This window comes from Cetorhinus maximus, chromosome 16, assembly GCF_964194155.1.
Source record: "Cetorhinus maximus chromosome 16, sCetMax3.hap1.1, whole genome shotgun sequence".
Taxonomy (NCBI): domain Eukaryota; kingdom Metazoa; phylum Chordata; class Chondrichthyes; order Lamniformes; family Cetorhinidae; genus Cetorhinus; species Cetorhinus maximus.
The window spans coordinates 62545874-62567880 of NC_135894.1; the positions used below are offsets into that span (position 1 = coordinate 62545874).

General features: G+C 42.8%; 1 protein-coding gene across 1 annotated transcript in view; it reads left to right on the forward strand.

Annotated features, from left to right (window-relative positions):
• Positions 1–22007, forward strand: part of LOC144691626 (thiosulfate:glutathione sulfurtransferase) — a 168072-nt gene that overhangs the window by 139503 nt on the left and 6562 nt on the right. The window contains exons 2-3 of the mRNA XM_078559909.1: positions 18903–19020; positions 19138–19300. Coding sequence (XP_078416035.1) covers positions 18930–19020; positions 19138–19300 — 254 coding nt within the window. The 5' untranslated portion in view covers positions 18903–18929. The remainder of the gene's footprint in view (positions 1–18902; positions 19021–19137; positions 19301–22007) is intronic.

Genomic DNA, 22007 nt, shown 5'->3' on the forward strand with positions numbered 1-22007 from the left:
TCCAAAGTTTTGCGTTGTAAATCCGCTGGTACTAAGTTAATGCCATCATAAGGATCCTTGAATGAGCCAAGGAGTGAATGTTAATGACCTAATTTAAATGGACATTTTGATGTGTCAAAGGGATTATTTGGGAGAGTCATCTCGGGAACTGGGAGAAAAAAGCAGGTTGAGACTGCCAGATTTTACAGGACATACTGATGAATGAGTGCCAGCATGTTCACAGATCTGTAAATGAAATCGTACTCTCCCCTACTCCTGAATGGGCAAATGATCCGCTTCAAACAGGAGTTCCATTTGTCTGCCCTAGGCCTGACCCGAAACTTGAGCAGGGTCCTAATTTTCCACAATTTGTTTCCATCAGATTTCCCACCGCTACCATTCTGTTTGTACCCAAATCCAGAGGCTAAGCACACTAGAATTAGTCCCATTACTTTAGTGATGGAACTTAATAGAGTAAATATAGAGAAACTGTTTCCTCTGGTAGCAGAATCCAGACAGAGGCATAATCATAACATTAGAGCTAGGCTATTTAGACATGGAATCAGGGGGAATGTTGTTCGTACAATGAGTAGTAGAAATTTGGATTGTTCTCTTTCAAAAGGTTGCGAATGTTGAGTCACTTGAAATTTTCAAGTTGGAGTCCAATAGATTTTAGGTAAGGATCTGAGGATATGGAGAAAAGGTAGAAAAATGGAGTTGAGCTTCAGAGCTGCCTAATAGCATTGGGGGAACAGGTTCAAAAGGCCAAATGGGCTCAGATTCACATGAATTGGATAAAGCCGTCACCGGCAACTAGATAACAGTTCTTCTGTTTATTTAGCAGGAATCAATGAACATAGAGGAATTGGAGGGGCATGAAATCAAGGTCAGAATTGAGGATGTTCGCTGATGATTGTACAATGTTCAGCACCATTTGCAACTCCTCAGATACTGAAGCAGTCCATGTCCAAATACAGCAAGATCAGGACAATATCCAGACTTGGGCTGACAAATGGCAAGTAATATTCGTGCCACACCTGTAACAAAAAGGAAAACAGTAAACACTGAAACCTGATAGGAAATGCTGGAAGTACATAGCAGTTCAGTCAATACCTGTAAACAGAATACAAAGTTACCCACCTCCAATATTCTCCCTCCACTTGGACCCCACCCTCTGGATTCTTACCTTCTCTTGATCTTTTCATTGAGAACCGTCGGCGTGACATTAGCCGTCTCAATTTCTCTGCTCCTCTCACCCATTCTAATCTGTCTCTCTCTGAACTCACTGCACTCCGTTCTCTCAGGTCCAACCCCAACATTGTCAACAAACCCGCTGACAAGGGTGGTACTATTGTTGTCTGGCACATTGACCTCTACCTCGCGGAGGCTGAGCGTCAACTCGCAGACACTTCCTCCTACCTCTCCCTGGACCAGGACCCCACCACAGAACATCAAGCCATTGTTTCCAGGACTGTCACTGACCTCATCTCCTCTGGAGATCTTCCTCCCACAGCTTCCAACTTGATAGTCGCCCAACCTCGGACGGCCCGCTTCTACCTCCTACCCAAAATCCACAAACAGAACTGTCCTGGCAGACCGATCGTGTCAGCCTGTTCCTGCCCCACGGAACTCATTTCTCGTTATCTTGACTCCCTTCTCTCTCCCCTTGTCCAGTCCCTTCCCACCTACATCCGTGATTCCTCTGACACCTTACGTCACATCAACAATTTCCAGTTCCCTGGCCCCAACCGCTTCCTCTTCACCATGGATGTCCAATCCCTCTACACCTCCATCCCCCACCAGGATGGTCTGAGGGCCCTTAGCTTCTTCCTTGAACAGAGGCCCGAACAATCCCCATCCACCACTACTCTCCTCCGTCTGGCTGAACTTGTTCTCACACTGAACAATTTCTCCTTTAACTCCTCTCACTTCCTCCAAATAAAAGGTGTGGCTATGGGTACCCGCATGGGCCCCAGCTATGCCTGTCTCTTTATGGGGTATGTGGAACATTCCTTGTTCCAGTCCTACCCCGGCCCCCTCCCACAACTCTTTCTCCGGTACATCGATGATTACTTCGGTGCTGCTTCATGCTCTCGTCGGGACCTGGAAAAATTTATTAATTTTGCTTCCAATCTCCACCCCTCCATCATCTTCACATGGTCCATCTCTGACACTTCTCTTCCCTTCCTTGACCTCTCTGTCTCAATTTCTGATGATAGACTGTCCACCAATATCCATTACAAGCCTACCGACTCCCACAGCTACCTCGACTACAGCTCCTCACACCCCGCTTCCTGTAAAGACTCCATCCCATTCTCTCAGTTCCTTTGCCTCCGTCGCATCTGTTCTGATGACGCTACCTTCAAAAACAGCTCCTCTGACATGTCCTCCTTCTTCCTTAACTGAGGTTTTCCATCCACGGTCGTTGACAGGGCCCTCAACCGTGTCCGGCCCATATCCCGCGCATCCTCCCTCACGCCTTCTCCTCCTTCCCAGAAACATGATAGGGTCCCCCTTGTCCTCACTTATCACCCCACCAGCCTCCGCATTCAAAGGATCATCCTCCGCCATTTCCGCCAACTCCAGCATGATGCCACCACCAAACACATCTTCCCTTCACCCCCCCTGACGGCATTCCGTAGGGATCGTTCCCTCCGGGACACCCTGGTCCACTCCTCCATCACCCCCTACTCCTCAACCCCCACCTATGGCACCTCCCCATGCCCACGCAGAAGATGCAACACCTGCCCCTTCACTTCCTCTCTCCTCACCGTCCAAGGGCCCAAACACTCCTTTCAAGTGAAGCAACATTTCACTTGCATTTCCCCTAACTTAGTCTACTGCATTCGTTGCTCCCAATGCGGTCTCCTCTACATTGGAGAGACCAAACGCAAACTGGGCGACCGTTTTGCGGAACACCTGCGGTCTGTCCGCAAGAAAGACCCAAACCTCCCTGTCGCTTGCCATTTTAACACTCCACCCTGTTCTCTTGCCCACATGTCTGTCCTTGGCTTGCTGCATTGTTCCAGTGAAGCCCAACGCAAACTGGAGGAACAGCACCTCATCTTCCGACTAGGCACTTTACAGCCTTCCGGGCTGAATATTGAGTTCAACAACTTTAGATCTTAAACTCCCCATCCCCACCCCGTTTCTCCCCCCTCCCCCTTTTTTTTCAATAATTTATATAGATTCTTCTTTCCCCACCTATTTCCATTATTTTTAAATTTAAAACTAAAACCTTGTTAGTCTTTCCACCCCACCCCCACTAGACCTGTACTTTGAGTGTCCTGTCTTCCATTCTTAATTAGCACTTTTCTTAGACAAATATCACCACCTTCAACACCTCTTTGATCCTTTTGTCTGTGACATCTTTTGATTATCTGCTCCTATCACTGCTTGCTTATCTCCACAATCACCACACCCTCAACTTCTCTCTCCCCCCGCCCCCCCACCTTAAACCAGCTTATATTTCTCCTTTCTCCTAAATATGCTTCAGTTCTGCCGAAGGGTCGTGAAGGCTCGAAACGTTAACTGATTTCTTCTCCACCGATGCTGCCAGACCTGCTGAGTTTTTCCAGGTAATTCTGTTTTTGTTTTGGATTTCCAGCATCCGCAGTAGCTTTTAGCTTTTTGTTTTTATACAAAGTTAATGTTTAGTTGCATACTCTTATCAAAACTGGGAATCAAAATATAAGCAAGCATTTTAGTGAGGTTGGATCTTGGAAGTAAACCTAGCTGATGAAATTAATGTTGCTCAACCAGTGTTAAAAAGGAGTGGCTAACTCACCAATCAATGGTTAACGGGCTTTTTACATTCTACTCTTGGCATTGTTGTTTTTCTGTTGTGTGTAAGAGTTTGGTAATATAACTTGAGCTATGTTCATGTTACAGCCAAGGTCATTTTATATGATTACAACCAGGCTTATATACAACACACTCTTCAGACGTATCACAGGTAAAAAAGATTTTTTTTGTGAACTTCAGTGTAGGCATTGCATTCTTTTTAATGAGATTCCTGTAAGTGATCTTTTTATGTGATTGTGTATTTGGAGATACATTTGATCATTTTAATAATACCATGATGCATTAGGAAATAAGAGAATGTAGAGTTTCACAAAGAGATATGGGGAAAAGTCATGCGTATCTTTGTGACAGTTCTTTTCCAAGTGCTGGTCATTTATATATTTTTTATTCATTTACGGGATGTGGACGAGGTCAACATTTATTGCCCATCCCAAATTGCCCTTAAGAAGGTGGTGGTGAGCTGCCTTCGTGAACCGCTGAAATCCCTGTGGTGTAGGTACATCCACAGTGCTGTTAGGGAGGGAGTTCCAAGATTTTGACTCAACGACCGTGAAGGCAATATATTTCCAAGTCAGGATGGTGAGTGGCTTGGAGGGGAACTTCCAGGGTACGGAACTTCCATGTATCTGCTGCCCTTGTCCTTCGAGATGGTAGAGGTCATGGAATTGGAAATTGCTGCCTAAGGAGCCTTGGTGAGTTTATGCAGTGCATCTTGTAGATGGTACCACTGCTGCCACTGTGCGTTGGTGGTGGAGGGAGTGAATGTTTGTGGAAGGGGTGCCACTCAAGTGGGCTGCTTTGTCCTGGGTGCTGTCAAGCTTCTGGAGTGTTGTTGTAGCTGCACCCATCCAGGCAAGTGAAGAGTATTCCATCACACTCCTGATTTGTGCCTTGTAGATGGTGGACAGGCTTTGGGAAGTCAGGAGGTGAGTACCTGCCACAGAATCCCAAGCCTCTGACCTGCTCTTGTAGCAACAGTATTTATATGGCTAGTCTAGTTCAATTTCTGATCAATGGTAACCCCCAAGATGTTGATAGTGGGGAATTCAGCGATGGTAATGCCATTGAATGTCAAGGGGTGATGATTAGATTTTCTCTTGTTGGAGATGGTCATTGCCTGGCCCTTGTGTGGTTGATCCCCTGGCTTGGTGGTAATGTTAGAGTGAGGGATATGCCGGGACATGAGGTTGCAGATTGTAGTTGAGTACAGTTCTGCTGCTGCTGATGGCCCACAGCGCCTCATGGATTCCCAGTCTTGAATTGCTTGATCTGTTTGAAATCTGACCCATTTAGCTCGGTGGTAGCGCCACACAACATAATGGAGGGTATCCTCAATGTGGAGACGGGACTTGGTCTCACATCGACTGCGATGTGAGTGGTCACTCCTACCGATACTGTCATGGCAGGCAGGTTGGTGAAGTTGGTGAGGATGAGGTTAAGTATGTTTTTCACTCTTGTTGGTTCCCTCACCACCTGTCACAGACCCAGTCCAGCAGCTATGTCCTTTAGGATTTGGCCAGCTTGGTCTGTGGTGGTGCTACCAAGCCACTCTTGGTAATGGACATTGAAGTCTCCAATCTAAGAGTACATTCTGCACCCTTGCCACCCTCAGTGCTTCCCTCAAGTGGTGTTCAACTTGGAGGAGTACTGATTCATCAGCTAAGGGGGCTGTACGTGGTAATCAGCAGGAGGTTTCCTTGCCCATGTGTGACCGTGAGACTTCATGGGATCAGAGCCAATGTTGAGGACCCTCAGGGCAACTCCCTCCCAACTGTACACCACTGTGGTGCCACCTTTGCTGGGTCTGTCCTGCCTGTGGGACAAGTCATACCCAGGGATGTTGATGTTGGTGTCTGGATCATGATCTGTAAGGTATGATTCCATGAGTCTGACTATGTCAGGCTGTTGCTTGACTAGCCTGTGAGACAGCCCTCCCAATTTTGGCACAAGCCTCTAGATGTTAATAAGGAGGACTTTGCAGGAGGGTTGACAGGGCTTGATTTGCCATTATCGTTTCCGGTGCTGAGGTCGATACCAGATGGTCCGTCCGGTTTCATACCTTTTTATTGACTTTTCAGTGGTTTGATACAACATTTCAGAGGGCATTTAAGAGTCAACCACATTATTGCAGATCTGAAGACCAGGTGAGGATGGTAGATTTCCTTTCCTCAAGGGCATTAGTGAGCCAGATGGGTTTTTACGACAATCGACAATTGACAATGATTTCATAGTCATCATTAGGCTTTTACTTCCAAAATTTTATTGAATTCAAATTCCACCATCTGCTGTGGTGGGATTTGAACCCGAGTCCCCAAAGCATTACTCTGAGTCTCTGGATTACCAGTCCAGTGACAATATCACGACCTCAGTGTCTCCTCCTAAATACCAACCCCCAATATACCAACTTAAAGCCAGTCAGAAATAAGATTGTTTGAAAAATTGTGTCTATAATCAAGTTAAATTTTCCATTCGGTGTTAGAACCAATGCACGGTGGGTGTTGTTACGGGAAGGGAAGGGACAGACAACATGCACTGATTTCCTCTTACCACCTGTCTGTAAACAGAAGGTGTTTTAAATTAGTTTTTAAAAGAATAGGCGGTGGCGTGTATTCCCAACTCCTCGACTTCTGTAATCCAATTTTATTAATAATCCTCAGAAAACTCGAATTAGGATTAACTCAGAAAGCTGGTTTATTTTACACATTCAAAACCTGGAAAATGGAGTGTTCCCCACTTCCCACTCCATGCGCGCACACACAGTAGAAGTGGTGGGGTGGGGGTGGATAGAGAAAAGGAGTTTTACAGTGTAAAGACCACAAGAAAATGAATATTAGTTTACCTGAGTGCCAGAGTCCAAAGTCAGATTCCAGAGGGTCTTTCCTTCATGGTCAGGTTCAGCTTCAATGAGTTTCTGGTTGGTTAAACAATACAAAAATCCTTGAACAAGTGATATTGCTCCATGATGGCCTTTCTGTGTTTAGACCGCTTGACAGGCGTTGATCAGAGACTTTAAAATCAACCAGGCTTATTGGAGTTGAGACTGCTTACCCAGCTTGGCTGCTGGAGTTCTGTCCAGTTAATGCTAAAACAGCAGTTTGACTGTGAGGTCCAAAACTGAAATGTTAAAACTGTCCAAAAGGGTAGAGGCTTGAGCCATGTGACATGGCCTATCACTGGTTATCTGCAGCGTACCATTAGTTTATGTGCTGCTGGCCAGGATTCCATTGTTCCTCCTTAGGAGAGAGACAGATTGGCTATTAACATCTCTTCCAGTATAATGAGTTTCGATCTTTCTCTTTTGTAATAGTTGAGGATAGGGGAGACAGCTCATCTGCCATCTGCACTTTCTCTGCTTTCATTGATTACAAGGGGTTTGTACAATGAATTGTGAAATTCCAGAAACTGAAAAAGTAATTCTTTTATTCTTAAAACTGCTGGGGATAGCTTCCAGACAGAGGGCCAACCCTGCAATCAGGTGACTTGTATGGGCCATCTTAATTTTCTTAGTTCAAAAAAAAGTTTTCAAAAAAATAGTAATAAGGATAAAGTTTTCAATATACAGTATTGGGTTTCTTTCCATTTCATTGAAACCCAACAATATCCTGTTGCAGTTTTCCAGGTTTGTTTTGCAACTTTGCTTCTATAAAATTAAGGTTTCTGATATGATAAGGGTCTTTCAATGTTATCAAATTAAAGTTAATTTATGATAACACATGAGTTGAACCCCAGTTCTTTCTAATTTACTTTTAGTAAATTCAGCCAAGGCAAGCCCCTCTCCTCGTTACTTCTTTCAGCCTTCATTTGAATGATGAGCCACATTCGTGGTTGGCATCCTTCCATCTGTGAGAGATGATGGGAGTGCAGCCTCAGAACTTTGGTGAGGTCAGATGAGATCATCTGTTGCACTTCTCTTGATGGCTGAACTGATTCTGGAAAGGCAAGTTCTGCCACAAGTGCCACATATGAAGTTGTTCCTTGCCGGTGGTGTGGGATGATCTCTGCTGATGTCTTTTTTGTAGGACTGGTGTCTGCTTTGAGCTTCTGAAAGCACATGTCATGATGGTGGTGAACTCCTGCCCAGAGCTGGTTTTGCCATTTGAGTCTATTGTCAGCTAGTGTTTCCCACTTGTCATGATTGATGTTGAGGATGTCATGTCTCTTTTGATAGCACCCTTGAATTGAAGCCTTGGTGCCCACCTGGTCTCTTGGCACCTCCCTGTATAGTGTATCTTTGGGGATGCTGCTATCTTCCATCTTGTGCAAATGCCCAAACCATCAAAGCCTTCTTTGCTTGATTAGCGCTAGCATGCTTGGCATGTTTACCCTGGAAAGGACTGCTTCATTGGTGACTTTGTCTTTCCATGTGATGCCAAGGATGCATCATAGAGACTGATGTTATTGAGCCTTTTTTTCTTGGTAGGTGTAAGTTGTCCAGGCTTTGCTGCCTACTTGCACCTTAGTCCCGTGGATCAGTTTGTTGTTCTTCCATACCTTTTTGTGAGTTGACAATGTTGGTAGGTGCCTTTCCAATGCATGCACTGAACTCTTCATCAAGAGACAGATTGTCTGTCACCGTAGATCCAAAGTAGCAGAATTTGCTGACTGCTTCCGGTGGTGTGTTGTTGAATCTGATCACAGGTGGATCAGTAACAATAACCTGTCCCATAACCACAGCCTTCTTGACAATAATGGTAAGGGAGAACATGACACAGGCATAGGGCACAATCCATAAAACTTTGGAGCTGGTCTTCTGTCTGGGCAAATAGTCAGCAACATCAGCATACAGAAGTTCTCTGATCAGGGCATGCTGCACTTTTGTTTTGGCTTTCAGTCTTGATAGGCTGAAAGGTTTCCTGTCTGATTGCGTGTGGAGGTACACTCCTTCCATGTTGGCAGGGACAGCATAGGTCAGTAGGACAGAGAAAAAGACATCAAACAGAGTAGGGGCTAAGATACAACACTGTTTCACCCCATTCTTGATCTCAAAATGGTCAGAGGTAGTGCTGTTGAACTGAATGGTGCTGTGCATGTTATCATGGAATCATCTAATAACTGCCACAATGTCTCAAGCCCACTCTCAAGCCCCCTTCCCACGCTTACTGTTGCTGCAAACTGACCTGGCCTTCTCCTTCCCACTGTTGCATGAGTTCCAGGCCTGACCAGCTCCATCAGCAGTCTCAGACAATGACCATTTATATATTACCAATGCAAGTTGATACACTATCAAGTTATATGAATTAGTATTCACAACCTTGTTGGTTTGTGTCCTATCTATTTCTAGCTATACTAAGTTTTCAAATAGCACATATTTATATTAAAATTATATAAAATTAAAACTATAATAAGACTATTAAAAGTCACACTTCCTTCCCCTAGCGCTGTCCCCATCACAATTACTTCGTCGCACTTTGAAGAATATCCTCTGACTCAGTGGATGAGTCTGAGGAATGTCATAGGTGCCCTACTAACATTATGTGAAAATTATTGTGCGTGGATGCTCTTCCTGTTATCTGACTCCTACTTCGCATAATATTTGATTCTGTCAAGATTTCTTTGTTATGCTGCTTCCTCACTATTTCTATTGTGATTGAATTTTTGTAATGCAATGGCTAAGAAATTGCTTTTATGTGATTCTAGCTGGATCTCAAAGCTCGATGGCATTTTAAGTCACCCTTCCTGATAGAATCATGTGATGTGGCTATATCCGTTAGGCTTGTAATTTCTACAGAATGTCCTATTTCCTATTGGTTCGCCATTCCCACTCTTAGTTGTTGTAAAGTTGTTTGGTGTCTCACTAAGAGACCTGGGGGAGAATTTTTCCTATGGTGGGCGGGGGCGGGGGCGGGGGCGGGTGCGGAGCCGATCGCTGCCCATGATCGGCTGTGCACCGCCATTTTACGCTGGTGAGCCAATTAAGGCCCGCCCAGCGTAATGCATGGCCAGTAGCGCTCAGTGCTACCTGTGCAGGCAGGAGGAGGAGGAAGAGTCAGGGCCTGCGCTCTTTCTCCCTGAGGCACAGAGCTGCCTCAGGGAGATTAAGTAGATAATAAAACTTTTCAATAAATAAAGGAAAAAATTATTTAAACATGTCCCAACTCATGTGACAATGTCACATGAGCTGGGACATGTTTGTGATGTTTGGAAAGTTTATTTCATTATTTTGAGGTTTCCTGAAAAACGCGAAGGCCGCGTGGATTCTAAACTTGTTTAATTATTTTTTTAATGGCCTTAATAGGCTGTTGACAGTTCGGCGGGCATGCAGTCGCCTCCAGCACGCTCCCGCCAAACAAAATATCAAAATGATGCGCGATGACGTCGGGACACACGCCTGACGCCATCGCGTGTCACTTTACATGTCGGCGTGTCGGGCCCGCCCCCACCCGCTAAAGGCAATATGCTGCCCCTGGAGTCTCGTGTGTTTGGACAGAAACTGTTTACTGTTAACACACAACTATATACATATCCAGGGTATAGCCCTGACTAGATACTGTCTCCATGCTAGCTTCTGCTGGACTACTATTGCACTCAGTCAACTATCATATTATGGAGGCACTGTTCTCTAGTCCCACATTAACCCTTGCTATTCCAAACATCCTTACACTACCCCTCCCCTGTCTTTACCCAGCATATTTACAATACAATCTTTCTTTACATTGCTACCCCTTCTCCTCCCCGTCAAGTCTCTGACTTTATAAATTAGGATAGTCTGGAGGCTTTACGATTCTTCCAGATCTCATTCTCTTCTCATTCGGAGGAGTGGTAGTCTCAGTTGCTCCGGGCTGACTTTGTTACCTTGGAGTTGAAATTGTAATACTTGGTGTTTCAAGTACTCGGGTTTCAACATCTAGTTCACTCCTTGCGCTCTTTAGTGTTGATTTCTCTTTATCAACCATCCATCTTCTGTGGTCAGATACCATTTGCTTATCCCGTTCCTTCCGGCGGGAATATTCACTCTGTTCATTCATAGAGGAGTGGACTCAGATTTTCTTTTTCTGTGAGGTCCTCCATGTTCTTCCTGGAAGTTGACATTTCAAAAATGGAACCTTCATTTCCACTTGTTTCACAATTTCACCCAAATATTTGTCTATGCTGTTATTTTCCAGTTCCTTTTCAAGCCTCTTAATCTTTTCATTTAGCTCATCAACTACTCTGGTGAGTTCAGTTGTCTTTATTTCTGAGTTATCGATGGAAACCTAAACAAGCTTAACAACTTCACCTGGGTATTCAGTTTCCTTTGGAGCCTTTTTTCCATGGTCACTGACTGCACCTTAGACTCATTCAATTTACTTGTTAGATCCTCAGTCCGTTACTTAGAATTTTCCTTATCTGCTTTTAAGGTCTGTATTTGCCCTTCCATACTGCACATCTCATCTTTCACGTTCTTCAGATTGGATCGAAGTTTAAGAATTTCATCAGTTTTGGTTGTTAATTCTGTATTCATCCAACTGTTTTGATTCATCAGCAATTCCTTCTCCTGTTCCAGGCATTTTCACAATACTTTACAGAGACTTCTCACATTTGAAGTTCATTAAGTTTTAATTGAAGATCTATCTTTTTTGAATTTGCTTCTATAAGGTGTCACGACCAGTCCCCAGGCAAGGTTCCCCAATTTGTTATGATCCCAGATAAGCTACCCCAAACTGTTATGCTCCTGGGTGAGGAGGGATGAACTAGCTCCCCTTCTTTATTCAAAACCCTCAGTTGGTAGCAACAAGGTTAATTTAAAAGGGATCCCTTCCCTCATGGATACCTTTTCCTTGTCTAAATGTGTTTATGTTTTAAAAGGAATGTCACGACTCACTGGGGATAGTGCGCTATAATATCAAGCCCCACTGTTCCCCAAGCAGCAACAAATGTGAAAAAGTTTGATCAAACCACCAGATTGCCCCAATTCTGCCTAACTGTTTAATTTAGGTTAACAGAATACGAGCACCAGGTTTGTAAACTTAATAAGTAAATAATTGTTTATTGAACAAATTGTCTTTAACCAGTGGCAAAAGAAAGAAATATGAACTGCTAATTTCTAACTCTATAACCTAAACTTTACCTCTTCTTAAATCCCTATTCATACACATACAAGACACATAAGACACACAAAACATGAATTTTAAGGGTGGGATAAAACAGTTCAATAGCACTAATTCCAGAGTACAGGACTCGATGGGTTGATTTTGATCGATGTCTTCCAAATTCCTCTCAGTTCTTGTCAATGACATGAGGTGGTCTTCAGGCACTTTCAGTATTTAGTTCACTGGTTGAGCACTTGCCTTTCAATGTCTCTAACAGTGATTTTCCCCTTGCCTCTTGACAGGGATTTTCAGAGAGACAGCAGGTTATAGAGATATGGGAAGAAAAAGCCAGATAGCTATTATTGTGCAATTACTGGAATTATCCACACACAGGATAAAGAGGTTTTAGGTCTTTTTCCTTTCAGGCTAGGAACTATATTGCTGCACTATTCTTGCACAAAACCTGGTCAGGAGCCAATTAAAACAGTGTTGCCAGGCAGCTCCCTTGATCCAGGACTCCTTTCCAGCACCATCCTGTCTTTCATTGCACACTCTGTTCCAGGATTGTAACATTGTATATATCTCGCATCCTGTTCCAGTGGACATGTCTTACAACCTGCAGCCATTGTAATTTTAATCACCAGCCCAACAGAAAATAAAAAGATATGTTCCTTACAGGAGCCAATTTAACCAGGCTTTCTTGAGCCAAAGAAAGAGTGAGTTTATTAGTTACTAAAAGACGAGAAAAAATAATAAAAAGGCAACACACATACACACACATTAGAAATAAGAAGTGAGTCCAGAAATAGAGATTTTTAAAAAAAGATGTACAAATCAGTCTTTGGCTTGTCCACGAGGAGTAGATGGTGAAATGTTGTGACTGTTAAATTGGGTGATTCCAGTAGAGCTGACTTTGGCAGTTGAGCAGTGGGTTTGGAGATTCTTGGTTCTGCCAAGTTGAAAGGAGTTGTACTGTCTCCTTTTTGACTGTGGCTTTACTGACTTGTGACTTGCCTCCAGCAATCAGAGAGAGAGGATTTTTTTACTTGCAAGCGCAGGGATGCCTATTTGATGTTTTTCAGCTGTGACCTTCACAGCACACACTCGCACACCAGGCCTGGAACACCAAAACTAGCACACAAACAGAACACCAAACTAGCATTCAGAGACCAGGGTTGAGTTGGCTTTTAGCCCCTTTTCTTGTCTATCCCTGGAGGGGAAAAAACAAGCATGTCTTTCGCCCAGAAACTGCTTTCTTTCAACTCACATTATGTCTACAGTCTGGGATATAACTCACAGGAGATGGTTTCTGCTGAGATGGTAATCAGCCTCCATTATCTCTGCAACCACAGAAGATTATAGTTTAGTTTTTGCATTGCATCTTTCCCTTTGAAGTATCTCTGTCTGAAGTAGACCTTGACACATTTTTAGGTGTGTCATTCCATTCTCTGGACTATTTGATCACGTTTAATCCACATTGTAAAGTAACCACTTGCTGGAAAATTACTGTCTCAGCCAACTTTTGCTTGTAGGTCCTTTATAAAAAAAAACACCTCTTACTTAAAAGTTCAAAATGTCCGTAAGTAATTCGGTGCTATGGTCCGCGATCATGACAAAGGTTATCATTTAGGCATTTCAAGTCCTCTTTCAAGTATTCTAATTCCTGTGAGTGACTTTCCAGTGTTCTCATCAGGTCTCATTTTCATTAGCAAACTCATCTTTCGTATGTGAAAGTTGGTTCTCTGTATGGAATGCGTTTCCCTTAGCAGAACCTAATTCCCCTGTGCTATTGTTCAAACTCCCATTCTGTAATTGCACTTCTGCTAATCATTTCTGAGGCTCTTTGTGCTCTCTTGTGAAAATTTCTACTTTCACTTAGGTATGCTGCAGAAGTGGTAGAGAACTCTTATTCTCACTGTTGAATTGGAGCTGCAAGTTTTCTACTTTTTGTTGCTCCTGTACACAAGAATTCTTCATCTTCTCCTTTCCCTCCTGCAGTTCCAAAACTATTGTTCAGCGATGTTTTTATTGTCTCAGACTCTTCAATAGGAATGTACTGTAACTATTCCCTCTTTCAATGTCTGGATATCTGATTGCAGCCTGGGGTTTTCCTCTGGAATATAGAACATTGCTGAGTTTTCTCTGCCAACTAGTTCTTCAGTTCTTTCAGAGTAACATAAAATTCATGTCGCTTTGCTTCGCTTCGCAATCTTCCAGAGGAACAAACTGTGACCTAAGACATTGCATCTGCTTGACTTTGTTCTGCTGTTCCTCCATTCTGCTGTTCAAGTCAGTCTTCATTTCTCCATGCTGCTGAATGGTTATATGCTCCTTCTGCATTTGATCTTGAAGGGCATTCAGCTGTTCCCTCAATGGTTTATTTTCCTGTTCAGCTCATGCCTTCTCACTCTGCACTTCAGTGCATCGCTTTGTCGGTACTGATAGTTCTAATGCAACTTTTTCAGGAGTAATATTCAACATCTGTTTTATGTATTTCCAGGGGTACATATTGATCATTCAAAGATTCTTTTAAAACAGCATATCTTTGAGCACATTTTTGCTTGCTGTTGTGCCTGACCGCATTTCTGGTTAAGTTGTTTTGACTCCTTCTTCGATTTGCTAACAGTGGAATTCAGAGTTGTTATTTCCCCCTCTGGAGTTACATACTGAGTCTTCATATGATTCAAATTTTTGCTTATAGCATTCTTCACACCATTCAACCTTTTTGTTTCTTTCAAAGCCTCCTTGTACCATTGTGACACCTCAGAAATGTGTTTGTTCAGATCTGGAACAGTATGGTTCATTGAAGAGTTTAGTTTATCATGCATTTTCAAAGGTACACACTCTGTTTGAACCTTGTGTTCAGCTTTGATATGAACATGTTCTGATCTTATTTCTGTCTTTTCTTTCTCTGCCTGCAGCAGAGTTTTGTTCTTGTCCTTCATTTTAGTTTCACTGTTAACCAGGTCAGTCTCCAGCAAAGTTTTAGCTTCTTTCAGGTCTGTAATCATGCTACTCATGGCTTCATTTCCTGGTCACAGCTTGGACTTTCTGCTCTATGACTTGCACTGACATGCTCTGCCACCGTCGTGTAGTTTGCTTGGGTATTGTCTTTTGTCCTTTAGTTGCTTTATTGGGGGTGTTCTGTCCCTCTTTTTAAGCCATGTGCTCTCCAACTCTTGAAGATTAAAACACTTGGCAAGGGATTTTAATACTTCAAAGCTGGCTGAAGATTCATCAATGCCTTGCATTAGGATTATTTCATCAGCAATTTCACCAAATAAGTACAAGAAAGTATTCACTTGCACTTCATCTGAGATCCTACTTAATCTTGATGTACTCCTGTAATCTAAAAAAAACTCTTCTCCACGATGCCCAATTTTGTATTTGGTTTGGCCCTAGCATGAGCTCAAATTGTCTGCTAGTTTTAATTTAATATCCATGTCTGTTTGTCATAACAAGGGAGTACAGCTTTAAATTTTTTTCCAAGATAGCGCTACAGTAACCGCTCTTTCACTGCTTCTTCCTGCACTTGGTCAGGTTTTGACAGGCTCTTGTGACGACCGCAGACCCAATTCTGTAACTTAATTAATTTTGCAAGAAATTTTAAAATTCAGCAGTTTAGGCTGGCAAGTGCGTTTTCTGAGCAAAAATAATTTGATAGGAAGGCGATTTTAGACTCTGGCTGCTATTTTAAAAAGCTTTTTGTTTCATTCATTCAAGTTCAGCCGCCATATGGAATGGCGCTGACTCCAGACCCAGCTGCAGCATTCTTCCAGCTGTGCTAGTTAGTAAACCCTTATGCTATGGCTTTTCATCCGCACAGTGGATTCTTCTTCTGCCCTTCAGTCTGTTTTTCTTTTTGGAATTTTGCTCAGCCTTTCGTGATCTGGCTAGGTCCATTGAATTTGCCTTCAATCAGTTGTGGCAATGGAGGTTTTTAGGCAATCCCCAGCTGTGTCTTCAATTTAGGCTCACCTCTTACAGGTCAGAACTTCAGCTTCTATAGTTTTTCATGCCTTGAGATTCAGGGCTCTTTTTCCAGCTTCTTTGAGATTATGGGTTTGTTCATTAGCTGCTACCATGTTGTAAGATTGTTTGGTCTGGAAGCTTGTGTGGTTGAACAGAAACTGTTTATTGTTAACCCACAATTTTGCTACAGGCATAACCCCGACTAGGTACTATCTCCATGCTAGCTTCTGCTAGACTACTACTCTTACTCAGTCCATTATCATGTGACTCTCTACATTATACTGTGGGTAGTACTGTTCTCCAGTCCCACATTAACCCTTGCTATGCTGAAAACCCTTATATGACATTAGTGACTCTGTTGCAACCACTGCAAATCTTGCTGGAGGCCTTCTTGTAATCTGGGGCCTGAACACATTGCTTTCTCATTCTTCAATATCCTTTGTTCTCTTTGTTGCTGCATACTTCATGGTGACTTTGGGCCTTGGGCCTAGTTTACATGTGATAGATAAATGTGTACAAGACAATGGCTAGGCCACAAACTATAGTTTTGGATGCCCCATTATAGAAGAGACATCAAAGTTGACAGTGTATAGCAAAAATCCACTAGGCTGATACCACAAGCCTTTAAATACTGAGATTAATATCTTTAGATCAGAAACCGCGAAGAGGCAATTTAATAGAAGTTTTTAAAACTCTGAAGGGCTTTGATAGAGTGAGGAGGGGCAAGACTATTTCACCTGGTCCATGATGTTAACAGGATCCAAGACACAGAGCATGAATTTCAATGCCGGTGTGATGACAGGTACCTAGGCCTTACGTTCCAATGACTAGTGTGTCTTATCAAGCAGCATGTCTCATTGGCTGTTCACAACACACAAAGGATGCCCCTATTCAACCAGCCCCTTCTTGGAAAACTCAGAACATAGTGTCCAACATTAAATGTGTTTCTGCGATTGGACAACAGTTACTAAACAATCCTGATTGTGCCAAGAATTACATTAATAAACAATTTAAGATTATCAGTCAGGCTTGCAGTATGGCTCACTTACGGGTACTAGGAGCTACATATATTCATACACGGGGCCCTGACCTTTGAAAACAAAAAGAACATGTCCATACGTTGCATCTTTTCAACAAAACAAGTTTGGGGGACAGCCATTCCCTGGTTCATTCCCCATGATAGTGGCTTGATCAATCAGAGTTGACCTGCCTGGTTTGAATTTAAACAAATGCTTGGCAATTATCTTAAAGTCAGGCGCAAGTTTTAACACCTTGACACAAAGGAGGAGGCTGCTGCTCAGGCTCACAGACTCTTATAGTCAGTCAGACTGAGAGATTTGGGGAAGAAGACCCACAAAAGATGCCGTTATGCCAGGCAGGAGAAAAGGACCATTTTAGGGCTGACCACCAAGCAGAGTGCTGGTGAGGATGGATTCCTGGTTCAAACAAAGAAAGTTTGTTGAGAGTTAAAGACCAAGGAGTCACAAGAGTGAGCCTTGCTACTGGAATTCATTTGATTGTGCTCAGAAGTTTGAGTAAAGGGACTTTGTTTAAAAGGACACTGGAGGATTCACCCCAGTGGGGCAGGGAGAAGAGATCCTGTTAAAGCTGGGAGGAGCTTGGGATTTTAAACACAAGATTACATTTCTGCTGAAAGTATGGTGTAATGTATAAATATGGTGTGGGTTTTCCGGTAACGTTAAGAAGTCAACAGGGAATACCTTTTCTGTAGTTTAGTGAATTAGCTGCCCACTAAGTAATGTTTGGCCTCTGTTGATTTCATGTGTGTTTGCTACAGTACAAGTTTTAAAATGTGAAATATTACCATGCTATCCTTTGAGATGGTCACTGGGAAATTCATATCTCTTTTTAAAAGTTATCAGTCTCTCCAGGGGTCTTAACAACACCTATCTGTAGCAGAATTTATTAGCCACTCATATGTCCATCTGCAAGTTTATTAATGCCTTCTTGCAATTTGTTGCAGTGCCCCTCAGCAGTGACTATTCCCTTCAATTTGGAACTTTTTTTGATTCCAAAGTCTAAATTGTTGATGTAAGTTGTGAACAACTGTGGTCCCAGCAGTGATCCTTGTGAGACTCCACTTTCTGTCTACTGTTACTCTGAATAGTTGCCCTTTACCCCTGCTCTTTGTTTTCTGTTTTGTGGCCAGCTATCTATCTGGTACTTGTACTCTGATTCTGCATACTTAAGCTTATTCAATGATTTATAGATCCCTAGTGAGGCTTTTTGGAAGGAAAATGTTTATAATTCTATGTAAAGTCTGTTTGTGACCTTGGCACCATTTACAACCTGAAACGGAGCTTCTGACCCCATATTCTCTCCATCATAAAAACAATAGACACCACTACTTCATCAGCTCCTGTCAGCCCATCTGGTGGTGAAACACTCATCCATGCCTTTATTACCTCCAAACATAACTATTCCAATGCTCCCCTGATCGCTTACTGTTCTCACCCTTATAGGCTCATCCAAAACTCTGCTGCTTAGCTGCTCTAGGTTGTCTCCTAGTCCCCCGAAAACTCAAATTTAAAACTGATTTGTGTTCAAATACTTTAATTCACCCCAGCCCATATCTTTAAAACATCCTCTAGCCTTACAACTTTCTCCAACTGAACTCTCTGGCTCTAGGCCCTTGTGTTTCTCCCCCATCCTGCCTTCAGATACTTATGCCCCACACCCTGGAATTCAATCCCTCAACCCACCTGCCTTTACCTTGTTCACTCTGGCATGCCTCTTCTCCTTTAAGATCCTCTTTGAAATCCATCTCTTTGACAAAGCTTTGCTTAAAGCCCTCTTAATATTTTCTTTTTTAGATTTTTTTTTTGAATGTGCCTCTGGGAAACACCTTGAGATATTTTAAAGGCATGATGTGAATGCAAGTTACTATGTTGGAAAAATATCAGATCTCTTGAGAGAAAAGCTAGACTGACTTTTTGGGTAGAGACTTCTGAAAGAACTCTTGTTCCTCTTTTTAGGTGCAAGTGGAACTGTTGTGTATTTGCATCTTTTTCTAATGAAAAATATGTCCCATTGCCATATATTTTGTTTATCCTGAACTTATCCCATATCTAGTTGTATTTCATTTTATGTCCCCATATTTTTTGTTTTCCAGCTAAGGTGGTATCTTATGAAGAGCTGAAGCAGATGATTGCAAATCATAATATCCAACTTTATGATGTGCGACAGCCAGAGGAGGTGGCTGAAGGCAAGATTCCTACTTCAGTCAACATTCCCTGTAAAATAGAGTTCCATTGTTCAACATCAATTAACTTTTCAGTACTTTATATTTCACTGATTAAGGTTAAGGTCTAATTTTTTGCCAAACCTACTGATCTTGATCTTGCTTTTATAGTAGGTCAGGTTGAGACTGCCCTTAAGATGGATGCTGGGACATTTCAGGAGACATATAAGTTGCAGAAGCCGAAAAAGGAGGATGCTAACATTGTATTTCAGTGTCGCTCTGGTGTAAGAAGCGCTACTGCCTTAGAAACAGCTTGGAATCTGGGATATTCTAAGTATGTACGGTTCTACAAATATAAAAACCTGTAATACCTTTCATGATGGCAATGATATTTACTAAATTATTTAAAAGGGGTCATGCCTCTGCTAAAACAGAAAACAAAGGAATTTCATGCAAATGTTAAGCATTTGTTCATTATTAATCAGAGAGCATATGACCTTGTGGTATTATTTGATCCTGTTGGTGAGCAGAATCAAAGGTTACCAAAGAGGGATCATTTCAACCCATGATCTGCAATAACAATATTCAGTTTTTGTCTGGACTGTTGTGATTGGTCAGTTTAATGGGTGTATCTTTTGTTTGGTTTATTCGGAAGCTGGTGCCTGGTGCACATGGAGCCACATGGGTGGGTGGAGGACTGGACTGCATGACTCACTTATGACTGCCAACGGTTTGTGGCGGCAGTGGTGGAAGGGTAACGGTGTCTGTGGAAGACAAAAGCAGCAGACAGGGAGCCCAACAATAAAGTTACTATGGCTGGAGAGATTGTTTCCATGAGGGATGGGATGGAATTGTTGGAAGTGATAGGGATGGCAAGAGCAAGAGGGGGTTGGTATGCATATATATATGGCATGGAAGGGAGGGGATGGCATGGTAGGGTTGTAATATGTGGGGTGGATGAGATGTTGGAATTGGTTAAGTGTGGCAAAATGGTGGGACAATTTATTATTCAAAGGCTATTCTTTGTGATAAATATGAGGATTCACTAGATTTGAATTAATAAGTTTTAGCAAAAGCCGTAAGGTGAATTAAGGGAATACATCAGCATTGTTTCTATAGACAAAGAAGATGATAACAGAGTCTGTTCCAGTTGCTTTATTAAATTTTAGGCACTCTATCCCTCACCCTTCACAACCCATCAACCATCCCCCCACTTCCAGTCCCCATGCCAACCCCAATGGCTCATCATACCCTCCATGCCAACTCATGCCCCCACCCACCCCCATGGCCCCTTATAACTCCCATACCAACTTAAAGTCAATCCATGCCAACTCATGCCTCCATCCACCCTCCTTGGTCCCTTATTGCCTCCATGCCAACTTAATACCAACCCTCATGTATTAATCACACCCAAACCCCTTTCCCCTACTGGTAAAAATGGGATCTGTCGGAAATGCAGGCTCTGTATCTGGGTCCTGCCACCTTTTTCAAAGGTCCATGGAGTCTCCATGGCTCTGTGAAAATCTGGGCCAGTATATTGTACTTTAAAAAGGGATTTGTTAAGGTGTTATACAACAGGTTGTGATACAAGATTAGGGCTCATGGAATTGATGGTAATTCATTAGTTTGGATTGTGGATTGGTTTTCAGCAAACAGAGAAGGAACAAGTGCGTCATTTTCAAGATGGCAGCGTGTAACCAGTGGCATTCCACAAGGATCAGTGCTTATGTCTCAGTTATTTACAATCTAGTTCAATGATTTAGGTGAGAGAACTGAATGTAATGAATCCAAGTGTGCTAATGATTCAATGCTAGGTGGGAAAATAAACTCTGAGGAGGACACAAAGAGGCTGAAAAAGGAAATAGAAAGGTTAGGTGAGAGGGAAAGAAGGTGACAAATGAAGGATAGTATGGAGAAATATGAAATTATCCATATTGTTAGGAAGATTAGAAAATCAGAATTTTTTTTAAATGGTGAGAGACTGAGCAATGTTTGCATTCAGAGGGACCTGGGTGTCCTTGTTCACGAATCATAGAAAGTTAACATGCAGGTACAATGGGCAATTAGGAAGGCAAATGGTATGTTGGCCCTTGTTGCAAGGGGCTGGAGTACAAGAGTAAGGAAGTTGTGCTGCAACTATATAGGGCTTTGGTGAGACAACTCCTTGGAGTACCATGTACAATTTTGGTGCCCTTACTTAAAAAAGGTTATGCTTGCCTTAGAGGATTCACCAAATTCATTACTGAGGTGGGCAATGGGCATATATCCTCTGGAGTTTAGAAGAGTGAGAGGGAATCTCATTTAAATGTATAAAATTCTTAGAGGACTTGACAGGGTAGACACTGAGAGGCTGTTTCCCCTGTCTGGGAAATCTACTACCAGGAATGTAGAGGGAAATTTGAACCTCCACAAATGGGGGAGTTTGGATCAGGTGGAATGTAAAAATCCGAAACCCCACCTAACCCACCTCAGACCTGCCCATTCCAGTTTTAAAGGAAGTGGGGCAGGGGCAGGGGCATGGGCAACCAATCCGCTCCCAGGATGTGGGAGGCAAGGATTGCTACATGAAAGTGGTAAGTAATGTTTTAGCACTGTTTGAGGAACAGAAGGGGAAGGTATGCATCCTCCCAGGCTCCCAAGCTAAACTGCTTAACTTCCAACAATTGTACCCCATTCCTGCGATCACCAATCTGACCCGCTGATCTGCCTCTAACCCCAAACAATCACCCCCAACCATATAATCCATGCTGCACCCACCATTTCCCTCTGCGTGATCTCAACAGCATAAACTTATCTGCTCCTGGGTGTAGCATCTTTTGTAGCATTCCCCATCCGACAGGGCATCGAGCCTCTCAGTCAGACTGGCTTCTGGATGGGGATCCTAAGGATAAAATGCATGCATACTGTAACTCCACAGTGTTTCGGGGCCTGCCCAGAACTCCTCCCCCCGTTTGAAAGTCCCAACACCATAAAAAATTGGAACCATTTTCTAAACATAAGAAGTTGGCCATTTAGGACTGAGATGAGAAATTCCTTCACTC